The 12,829-nt window shown below is 36.8% G+C and overlaps 1 protein-coding gene across 1 annotated transcript; it reads right to left on the reverse strand.

Annotated features, from left to right (window-relative positions):
* Positions 1-2,319: 2,319 nt before the first annotated feature.
* On the reverse strand, positions 2,320-12,277 carry LOC125654397 (cAMP-regulated D2 protein-like). Its single transcript, XM_048884357.2, has 5 exons — positions 12,033-12,277; positions 6,920-7,040; positions 4,128-4,344; positions 3,737-3,861; positions 2,320-3,452 (listed from the first exon to the last, which is right to left on the reverse strand). The coding sequence occupies exons 1-5, from the start codon at positions 12,209-12,211 to the stop codon at positions 2,424-2,426; spliced, it is 1,671 nt and encodes a 556-aa protein (XP_048740314.2). The 5' UTR covers positions 12,212-12,277; the 3' UTR covers positions 2,320-2,423.
* Positions 12,278-12,829: the final 552 nt, after the last annotated feature.

Consider the following 12,829-nt stretch of genomic DNA (forward strand, 5'->3'; position numbering starts at 1 on the left):
TGGTGTTTAGTAAAGTAGTTTTAGTGTTTCTTAATAACTACTCAAAGCAATATCTCCGTGATCCAATTTTTCTGAAGAAGCAGATTTAATTTGTGTACGTAAAAAGTCTTCAATTGATTGTGAGGATTGGTGGTGTACGTATTGAAAATTTGGTTTTGATACTGTTAAATTTGGAAAAAGTTATGTGATTTCAAATCTGCTAAACTTTTTTTTAAAGTTTTGGTAATCCACATTTGATTTACATTCCTTCTTGCACATTTATTGGACAATTCGATTGTTGGTTCTCCTTCAGTCTTTAGTAATTTTGTGAGGGGTAAAGATTCGGGCTTGTTATATGTATAACATCCACCGGATCTTCGTTTGTAAGAATATTGTGAAGTATAGATATGGCGTCTCAAATTCATGGACTGAAATAGCAAATGTGTTTAAAACGGAAACGTGACTTTGCCAAACGTCTTCCTTTGAAAAGTAGCTGTGAATATAAACTGGATTATGAAATTTGTGCTTTGAAATACAGTTGTGATAAGGAGCCTTGTAAACAAAAAAATGTTTATCCGGGTTAGAATAGGTCCTCAGTAACCCCTTGCTTGTCATAAGAGGCGACTAAATGGGGAGGTCCTTCGGATGAGACCACAACAACCGAGGTCCCGTGTCGCAGCAGGTGTGACACGATAAAGATCCCTCCCTGCTCAATGGATAAAAGAGCCAAGTATAGGCCTAAATTTTGCAGCCCTTCACCAGCAGTGGTAACGTCTCCATATGAGTGAAATATTCTCGAGAGGGACGTAAAACAATATTCAATCAATCATTAAATGTGTTTCCAATCTTTCGCAGCATTGAATATATCTAACTGCAGACCTGTAGCTCTCTGGGAAAACATTGAGACAGTCAGAGTGTAAAAGATCCACCCCTTATAGAAAGCTTCGATTTACAGGGCAGAAAAAAAGCACACGGTTTAGGCCCTATATCATTGGATTCCTGAATCACTGTCTCAAACATTTAATATATAAAAAAAATTCCAAACATGTTTCCACTATACTTGTGTCAAAACATATCTTCAAACATTCAGCAAGGCCCCAGCCACCCAAAAACTTTTAAAATGATTTCGTTTGTTGATGTAGCCATGTTACGCATTTCGCCAATTCCATGGTCTGTACAATAATCTAATTTACAGATATAAGCTATCGAAAGCTGTCCGAGTGATCCATACACTTGTTTGGCCGTCCTTCACATACCGGATTACTCGTTTACTTGATTAAGCTATACAACTCACGGCGAGTGTGACATGTCAACACGATATTCTTACTCCTGGGCACTTGATGCCACGTCTGGTATGTCCAAGGGTCCGTGTTTGCCCTTCTTTTAATTCTGTATTTTTCAAATATCAATTAGATTGAACACTGCAAATTTTCTTCACTCTTTCATTAAAATATTGCTGTTTCCCTATTGACTCCCTAGGATTTTGGAGTTCCCTTGGGTACATATTTTGCTCCTTTATTGATTTAATTGTTTAGTGCATATAAGTAGAAGAATATTCTTAAATGCATTTCAATTTAAACCCATCTCGACTCCATTTTAGACCCTGACGCAGGGGTAGGAGATTGCATAAGTTTGGTAAGCTGGCACATGCTTTTACAATTATTTATACATTCTAAAAACAACTAAAGTCTGACTACTGACCATAGTGTTAAACATTTCACAATTTTGGAAAAGGGATTCATGTTCTTCAAAAGCCTGTATGTGGTGCTTCGTCAAGCTTTACAATGGTAAATATAGAATTTAACAATTACTGCATCCTCACTATGTGGGTCATAAAGTAGAGACTTAGCATCGGAATTCCTGGTCCATGAGCATATATTTCACATTTCTAGAGAGGCACCCTAATCTATCATGTGTATACGGTCAGTTTCTCAATGTGTTAAGAAGATTTTTAATAAATACATTATTTTTACGGTTTTTAACCAATCTTGACACCTTTGGGGAGAAGCGACTACAAAACATGCAATGTCACTTCCCCATATCTCCAAAGTGTTCCATACAGTGTTTGATGAAAAATGGTCCTACAGTTACATGCAAGGTGACGATAACGAACAGTGATCAATCTCATAACTCCTACAAGCAATACAAAATAGATAGTTGGGCAAACGGACCCCTGGACACACCAGAGGTGGGATCAGGTGCCTAGGAGGAGTAAGCATCCCGATTGTGTTCAAATGTTTAATGCACGACAGTTGACCACGGACATCCATCAATCGCAATAGGTCATTTCAGTAACTCAGGTGAAAGATAAAAAAACTCGGATATATAATTGAAAATATGTTTTAGTAATCGTATTGATTTTATTATTTCAAGAACTTGGTTTCTGAGTAGATACAATATATCGTCATTCATGACAAAATTGTTCCTTCCACATGCGAGTTCCATCATTCTTTCCTGTATCCGACTTTATCCCAGTAGTCGCACCTGTCTCTTCTGTAATGCTGGATCATTCGAGGGTCAGGGTATCTCAGCTCTAAGGTAAAATCATCAGACAATGGAAGCTTCCATTTCCTTTTCTCTTTCATTTTTTCAGAGACCAATTCGCGTTTGTGACGTAACCAAACTGGCCTCATCTTGCGGGAATTGGGGTTTGCCCTCTTTACAAAATTTCCAAAATATTCAACCATCAACTTAGATAACTGAGGAAAATATTTGTCTGGTACACCTGAAACTAATTTGGGATGGAGAAATAAATACGGAAAATCGTCAACATGACAGGCCCGGTCATCACAAGATAAGGGAGTATTGTACGTGTCAAAATTCGGGTGGTTAAACACATATACCCAAACGTTGCTCTCAGAGGCAATGCGACCTGCAAGGAAACGAGCTGGACATGTAAATAGGGCGTCTGTTAATAAATTACTAATCTCTGGTCGTATGTCCATGGAGGAAGAAGGCGAGGCCATATACAAACGTTGCGTTTCTTGCACTATAGCCGGCCGCCATTGGCTCACTACTGCACTAAAGGCAGGTAATGGGATGGGTTGTTTCAGGGTATTGTATACCAGACGTAAGGCTTCGTATTCAGACGTTCCAATAAGTAGGGGCTTGTCTCCAAATTTATGTTTCGAATTAGAGTTGTTAAAGAAACTTTCCGTGATCTCCAGACCGTCGATATAAACGCCAAACCGCTGAAAAGTATGTAAGAAATTTTGTGGGGCAGGTAGCTGTAAGCTCAGTGCTGTAATATCATGGACTGACTTTTCCCTCAAACATTTTATAGCATTGTCCTTTAAATCACATTTTAGACTGCTCATCAAGGCAACGGCTGTTTTCGTTGAATCGTCAGAAGTTGGAACTTCAATCCCTGGAGCTGACATTAATATTGCCCTCTGAAACAGAGGCTGTGATCTTGGCATCATCATATGGAACAATGTAGCATGTGCGCCTGCGCTTTCACCACCCAAGGTTACCTAATAATTTTGGTAGAGTTTTCATTAATCAAAAACAAAGCGTAATAACATACCTGAAAATATTAATAGCTTAGTGATTTAATCGATGTTTAGTATATATTGATGCAGAGAACTACTAGTATATTATTGGAAATTTCCAATAATAGATCATGTCACTTTCTAAATCAAACATATATTGTGTACAAACATTTGTTTCCGATATAATAGGATTTTCGTTCTAGTACATGGACATGGAGGAAACGTGTTACCAAAGTTTAAAGAGGAAACAAGAAAGAGAGACGAACCTTTTTGGGGTTTCCTCCGAAATAATGGATGTTTCTTTTAACCCATTCTAATGCCAGACGCTGGTCATAAAACCCGTAGTTACCGCTTTCCTCTACTCCAGGTATTTTCAAAAATCCAAGTGGTCCTAGAATATTGAATACTCATAAACATTTGATCGAGCACTGAACAACACAGAATATATGATCTATATGGTTGTCAATGTCGTCATTGTATTTCAAAGATTCAGAACTAACTTAATAGAAAGTCCCTAATAAAATAGTAAGCAACATATGCGTACTAGTTAAATGTGTAAACAACCTATCAAGAGGTAAATCGTTAAATTTGAACTGTAATAATTCTACCAAATATACATGTACACTTTACTACAGACCATTCAATCTTAAACCATACCAAGGCGATAATTCAACGTGACAACAATAATTCCGGCTGCTGATGCAAGATCTAGTCCGTTGTAGTAAGGACTTCCGGCGGAGTACGCCTGATAATAACCGCCATGTATCCACACCAAGACAGGGTATTTGTGTTTCCAGTTACATGAGTCATCACCACTCGGGTATTTAGCTCTTCTTGGTGTGTAAACATTCAGGGTCAAGCAATCCTCGCTCATCTGGTTAACAAAAATATCATATATTCAGCGATCATATTTTTGGATTACACTCCGATAATGTTATAAGATAACTAACAGTGATCAATCTCATAACTCCTATAAGCAATGCAAAATAGAGAGTTGGGCAAACACGGACTCCTGAATACATTGTAATTCGTTTTATATCATTCATTATACAATACCCATTCAATTCCAACACCAACTTATACTCTGTTAAATACCACAATGTTGCTGTTCATCGCACAATAAACTCAACAGGCATGCTTATATCTACAGAAAACCTACAGTATATCAATATCATACTGAAGGTTGTTGTATATTGTAAAAATGGAAATTGAATTATACAACATCTCTGAAAGGATGAGTTATAATCGAAGTGAAGAGTACTCCATTTAGATTACACATTTGGCGTACTAGTCAAAAACACGACCATAGAATACCACCGTACTCGCAGTGTGCCTGCATATAATTTTATAAAGTCTGATGCAGATTAATGTATGAATTCTGACATCAATTCTATCATGTAGGATGGTGGTAAAGCGAATTAAAGCGACACATCCTTGATCATCAATTCGTTTATGTTCTTTTGCGTCCTTTCGAGAATTGTGTACTAGTATTAAGATGACACAGGCTTTATGTGAAGCACCACGAATCTATAGACGCTTGGTGTTTATGGGCGTCGCAGTACGAGATTTTTTATTATACTACATACCGATTGTTCGGCCGTTCTTGGCACACTGATTTTGACTACGGATAACTCCGTTTACCTGATTAGGATATAGGGATCACGGCGGGTGTGACCGGTCTTCACCTTTATAGGAGTTATGAGATCGATCACTGTTCGTTATCTTCACCTTTATAAGAGTTATGAAATTGATCACTGTTCGTTATCTTCACCTTTCATGTCACACCGGTTACACGGGACATCAGATTTTAAGGAGGAATACTACATTATCATAGTGACTGGCGTCTTTCCGAAACTTCAATGAAAATATGAATATCAGAAATACATGCATATTGCTTTTAATTTGGCAGCTCGGTGGATTTACGTGTTGACAAAACCTTGCTGATCTGAAGTTTGTGCAAATTTTTGTTCAGATTACCTTCTGCTAAAGCTGGATTTTTTCACTAAATGAAATAAATATGAAACGATTCAATTTCAAAATATTATTGTACATATCTGTCTTCCCTTCATATCATATTTGTTGGCGTTATATTTCTTTTTAAGATATACCATCCAATACACTCGCGTCACTCACTTTAGATTGCCTAGCGTTTGGTGAAGGAGCAGTGACTGTCTATTCTAGTTTACATATTTGATGTGATGCAGACAGTGTAAGGGCGTAAGTACGACTCAAAAACGTTTGAAAATGAAATGAACGCTCTGACCATATTATTATTGTAAAGATGATTCTAGTAAGTCTGCATAGGTACTTCTAAAAATTTAACATATTACTTAGAGTGTAAACCAAATGTTTCACATGATAAAATCCCTGAGACACCTATAGATGATTCCGTTTGACTCATTTCGATCTTTGTCACCTCTCCCATTTACGAAATCCTGGATCATCCCCCTGAAAATGGCTTTGTGATTTACTTAAAGATAAACACCAAACAAGTTAAGATGTCCACATACAATGTACACAGTCAGATGTGTCATATACATGTAACCGATATATAGACAGGTGTAGATTCCCACATACATTCATATATAGTATGTAACAAACTCAGGTGTAATTTGTGACACAATGCCAGATATATAGATAGGTATAGATTCCCATTTACGTTCATACGTAGTGTTTAATAGTCCCTAAGACAATTTTACCTCTGTGCTACAGTCATTTCTCTCTGTCACACTAAACGCCCATCTCAGTTTGGAAACCAAAACACCTCTGTTGCAACAATGTTGATTTGTCACATTTTCATCTGGATGTTTATAAGTGGACACTTATACTAATACCTGTTTGTTACAGATTGGGTCATTGGGTCAAATCCTGTCTGACGTGTTTCATGTCGATTGTTAGGCCGTTCTTGGCACACTGTTTTTACTACGGATAACTCCGTTTACCTGATCAAGATATAGGCCTCACGGCGTGGGTGACTGGTCGACAAGGGATGTTTACTTCTCCTAGGCACCTGATCGCAGGTAAATCCAGGGCTCTGTATATACTCAACTTACTATTTTGTATTGCACCTTGCATTGATTATAGGAGTTATGAGATTCATCACTATTCGTTATCTTCACCTTTTATATTGCATCAGACAAGGTGTGTGTGGAAACCTTCAACTTTTACATATCAGAGGTGTATTATACACAATGCCTTGGACTAAATGTGTGGAAATATATACTTGTTTGCTACATACCCGAGTTGTTTTTTTTTTTCACACATACAGCATGCATATATACATGTATAAGGAAAATTTCCTTTGCGTCTTTGTTACAATAAGGAGAGAGTGACAGTCTTTCATTTGAAATGCATGAAAAATATGGAGATATTTTTGTCTGTGTTATAAATTATGGTGGTGGTTGAGGGGTTCATAAAGAACAGCTTAACCAGTGTGTAAAAACGTTTACCTCTTTGTTACAACTTTCGGGGGATATCTGACATAATGCCAGCGGTTGATAACACTGTGGACCATACTTTTCCGCGGACCGGATGCCGTTCCACGCGCCGAATGCCACAGAGTGAGAAAATCTGTAAGAAAGGTTGAAAATGGTCTGTTGTTTCTGCTTAGTATTCTGATGTGAATGAAACTTATGAATTACACGGCAATTGATTCATAATTTCTCTTGAATGTTAATCAGTATTTCATTTTAACAATTTAGTTAACTTGCATATTTGTTTAGAAATGCAAATCAAAAATCCTAAAAGAGCAACAACAAAAATCATAGTTTATTACAATGTATATTGCACTGATCCCATCTATGGAGTATTCAGGGGTCCGTGTTTGCCCTCCTCTTAATGCTGTATTTTTATAGGAATTATGAGCTGATCATTGCTTGTCATTTTCGCTTTTTCACTTTTTCATTTGCAATATTTCTAAAAGAGTATCCCTAAAATTTTCAAATTGAAGGTAAATCGTGGTATCTTGTTCAGGAAAATGCACTAAACAATGTAAGAAGCTATAATTTCTTCCACTCCCGGAGAAATAAATGACAAAATCTTTTGATTTCTTGCTTTGTTCCAAAAACCCTTAAAATTTGCGTCATTTTATTAATTTCTTAATTTCACCTTATTAGAAATGATAGAATACAGTACAAATGTCTAAATAGGAGACATATTTCAAGGCCTATAAAATCTGTAAAATCTCGGAGCTTTCGGGGGCTTCGCCCCCCTGTACCCCACTAGTGCTTCGCCCTGGACCCACTGGGAGCCTCAAGGCGGTCCCCAGACCCCCTGCCTCATAAAGTGGCGCCCCTTGTAACCCCAATTCCTAGATCCGCCCCTGAGTATTACATGCTTTAGATTCGTAGCGATTTTCCAAAGATATATGTACATAGTTTGTAACCAAAACACATTTTGATTGTGAAGACAAATAGAGCCCTAATCTTAAGAAAAAAGATGAAATGAAATACATTTTGAACTATTGCTTTCATTCTTTTCATTTGATTGTTAATGGATCGACCTAAGTAAGACTGATATAGTAAATCACAACTATACAGCGGTTCATCAACATCTCTTCAAAATTCCTTGGACACAATTAATGTTTTATTTCACCAAACAAACTTGATCGACGTTTTGATTTAAGAAAAATGTAGATGGAATATTTTTCTTCCTTATTGAATTGGTGCAATTTGTTTATGAAAAAAACTACCCAAACTATTAACATATAATAAATTGGTTTGAAGAGTAAATTATTCATATACAGTATTGAAAGAAAACATGCACTTTGAATATATTTGTGACGCATGTACAGTGTACATGTATATGATTATGTCACAATTTAGTTTCATTTTTAAACATTTAAATATACTACAGAAGGATATTTTCTTGTATTCCAATTTAATTTAAAAACAATATTTTATTATCGCATATTTTACTCCAAGCGTAATGTTTGACGTGGAAAAACGCCAACTTAACCCCCTGCGCAAATAACCCCTTTTACAGTACTTCAACGCTAAAATTCTAGTAACCCTATGATCGCAGTCCGCTCACCAAACTGATGGATCATCGTCACGACCGTGTTTGCCCTACTCTAACTTGATTTTGTGTCCTTTATGGAATTTAATAGATTGATTTCTGTTCATCATCTTCACTTTTTCATATTGATCATACACGCACCCAGAAACAACGTGACGCCATCACCCTGATACTAGCCGAGGTTCAACCTCTTGATGGTCCTTTTGCGGTTGTGAACAGATCCAGCTTATGGAATCAAGAACTTAAAAAAACAACCTAATGATGATTCGGGAATTAGAAAAAGAGACACTCCAGTTCGATCCATCAAATAACGTAGTCTTTTATCTGTCGCTTGCTCTCATCACAGTCCGGCTTTACTCGTATCAAAAACTGAGGATTGTCTACCGGTAATATGTAGTCACAAAGGGGATTGTCTACCGGTAAAATGTAGTCACAAAGGGGATTGTTTACCGGTAAAATGTGGTCACAAAGGGATCAGTTTTTCAAACACTCAAACACCACTCGCATGATCTCCGACAAAAGAGCGAACCTTCCAATCGAATAACCCAAAGGCCCCTCTCATACTACCACCGGAAGTAGAGCTGAATACAGGAAATATCATTTACCTCCAATGCGACTTTAAGAAAACCAAATCTCAAAACAGATACCGTGTTGTAGGTGTCGGCAGAGCATACGAGAATTTGTGGGTTCATAACTACGTCATACATTATACCGTATAAATGTGTCTAATTATTACAAAGTATTTGTCGCAAGTGAAGAAACAAAACGAACGATTAAGTCGCTTAATGATTCCCTGTTCAAGATCCCCCAGCGTTAGCTTCCATCCCAAAACAATATCCACTACTCCAACACTACAAGATGAACCCCAGATACAGCAGACGATAGCGTAATGACCAGTTCGTACCTCCACGTGACGAAAATACTTCTCACACTCAGTCTCAGGGTGTTCACGTAACCATACCCGAAATATGTCTCCTGCAGCCAGGCCAAACAGATTCCGACTACGTGATGTCCCAACAATATGTCTACTAATACATGTTTCTGATAGTTTGACATACGGGGCAGAATAATTCCCGACACCTTAGGACAGACTGCCTAGTGACGCTGTCTTTTCATATTTTTGTTTTAAGTAATGTGTATTACGTAATTTGTGTCATCATTCTGTGTACAAGTACACGTAACAATATGTTTGTTATAATGTGTATTACGTAATTTGTGTCATCATTCTGTGTACAAGTGCACGTAACAATATGTTTGTTTCACTCGTACTAAATAGTAGTCAACCGCTGTTTGATTGAAACCGACACATTCAGTCTGAATTAACGACCGATGCATATGTCAGTTTCAATCATTTCATGCTGCTAGCGATTTGAAATTTTCTGGATGAATAACACACCATATGTTGTGAATCAAAAGTGGAGGATATATCAAATGGTATTTTGTATAAAAAAAAAAAAAAAAAAAAAAAATTGGTTTTTTGGTTAAAAGCATTAAAACCCATGGTCCACATATTGTCGATTTCGTGTTTTACAACTGAGCAATGATCTTAAAATAGGACGAGAAGTATGTTACTAATGTTCATCATCTCCTTTTGATATTCGAAAGGAAAGACATACGTGCTGCAGTAATTGGATAACATTTACATTGTCCATGTTTCTGCCTTTGATACATGTATCTTTACTGATTATAATGATTACCAATTCCTCATGAATGCGATGAGGTTGTGACCAATGTGCGTATGAATCTTAATAAATAAATTACGTCGATCTGGCTGGAAATTCCAACACTTATGGACATAATATTTAAATATAATTTAAAAACAAAACAAAGGTACAGTTGTATGTCACTGTTAAGCGCTCATACCTTCAGGTATTTTCAAAAATGAAATGTACTTCTTAATCACCAAGGGAATAACAATACAAGTGTTTTCATCGAGCAAATGTAAGTCATAGATTCTATGCATCATACAAAACTCAATCGGATTAAAAAGCAATCAAGCTACCAGCCTATTACTTTGTTTATCATCCTAGTTTTGGAATGTCCATGATCACGTCGCATGCAAACTTAAATACTTGTGGGACGTCAAAGCGTGGATGGCCAATGTGCAGCGCAACATTGATATTGCTGCTATAGCACAACATTGATAGCAATAAGATAGCACAATACTCATTACGCTAGCATAACGCAACATCGATAGTGCTAACATATCGCAACACTTACAGCGCTAATACACCGCAACACTCTGATAGCGGTAAGATAACGCAACATTAGTATAGTGCAACACACATAGCGCTAACAGAGCACATTCAACACTGATAACGCTAATATAGCACAGCATACGGTGCTAGCTACAACATGGTGCAACACTGATAGCGCTAAAACAACGCAACACTGATACCGATACTACAGCGCAACACTGATAACGACATTTTATTATATAGCTAATCTGCGTAAAATCTAGAGAATGCTAGCGTTCAATATCCTGAGAATTTATTGAACGCTAACTTTGCATTGCGTAAATTGTGTGCGACCGAAACATTCCGAGTATGAGCGATCAATATTGACTTGACCGTTACGACGTAAACAAGCCAAAATGGCAGACGACGGTCCTCCGTAGCCTGGTGTCCTGGCCTTCCCATAATGCTCCGCAATGTGCGGAGCATTATGGGAAGGTCAGGGCACCAGGCTACGGTCCTCCGAATCTGACAGAGCCGGTATTTGATATTCATTTTATTTACTTAAACAAAATGTTTTACTCTACATAAATTTTGATGTCCCCCATTCACAAAATCAGTTTGCTTCATGCATCAATGACATGTTTAATATTGAACAGTTAAGAAATGCAAGCTGATAGTGTGCACTTTCACCTTAGATGCCAATATTGATGAATCCTCGTCTCTTTTGGAGTATTGTAAGTGAAAGGGGATATAATTTAACAACTAAATACTTTAGCTATAAAATAAAAGGGTTATTGATGAAAATTGTCACTCGTTGGTTGTCAAAATGCACTCGCAAGCTCGTGCATTTTTACAGCCAACTCGTGCCAATATTCACCAATATATGTTCAATAACCCTATAATATTGTAGAGCAACGCTTCTAGCGCTAATATAACATAGCGCTAAAATAGCGCAATAGTGATATTCGTGAATATGTTAGAAAATCAAGACTTAGTGTATACATATGTACTGTATTCTCTTTATATTTAAATAACTTTGGTCTTTACCTCGGTATACATTAGAAAATAATTGTATTTTCAACATTTCCCGATGCAGAAAGTACTTCATTCAAATTTACTAAGGTATGGTTGACATTGTTTTAAAAGTCAATTCTCAACATTTGGGTCCACAAACAGGTAAAACACAGAATGGAAAAGAGGCGAAATCAACATCTAGCATCAGAAACTGGAAATCATTTGAAAATTCATAGAATCAAAAGCAATCAAAAATTACTATTACTTCCTAAAACTCAATAATACTGCCATTATTTTTTAAGAAATTCCAAACATTTAGTAAGATTTAGAAGTTTAAAGAATAAAAATCATAAACCTGCTGGCCTTTCCATAAGGAATGCCCAGATAGGACTGTCCCTGGGTAGTAATGATCCCCCTCACTGATCCCGACTCCGTTCTCCGGACATTGTGGGTGGGTAATACGAAGCCGTGGCAGAGTTGAAGTCCTGCTAGGGACGCTAACACACAGCTCGCGATCCTCATCTCGTTTGTCATTTGAAATATTAATCACGCTTAAATACACGAAGTCCTGTTGCATGTATCTAATATCTGATACATAATGATCTTGCTCGCGGAACTGCGCGTCACTATTAATTTCAAGAACAAAACATTTTTTGTAAATAGCTTAAGGACGTTTAAACATGAGTTTTGCAATATTGTCAATTTTTTTTTAAAGTATATTTTCAATTTCTACACCGAAGGGGAATTACGAAAATAAAATCAAGAGATCATAGAGCTTGTTATTGATTTACAGTGGCTTGAACTTTATGTAACTAAAATTTAATTTTAATTTTTTAAAAAGGTATATCGAAAATAAGCAATGATATTTTTACACTTAAAACACAGTACGGAAAGTTATAGAAATTAATAATTCAAAGGAACAATCTATGAGTATCAAGTGTTCGTTTTTGAAATTGCATATTAATTACAATGTCTTGCTTCAATGTGTACGATGGAACTTATTAATGAATTTACAACACTAGAACTAGTTCCAAGTCTCTACACGTGTACTTGTATCAAATATAAATTACAAAATCGAAATACTGTCTAATCGTGTCCCAGCGACTACATGCAATAATTGACCAATCACGATCATTGGTCATTGTCAATTCC

The sequence above is a fragment of the Ostrea edulis genome, chromosome 7 (assembly GCF_947568905.1).
Source record: "Ostrea edulis chromosome 7, xbOstEdul1.1, whole genome shotgun sequence".
NCBI classification, from domain to species: domain Eukaryota; kingdom Metazoa; phylum Mollusca; class Bivalvia; order Ostreida; family Ostreidae; genus Ostrea; species Ostrea edulis.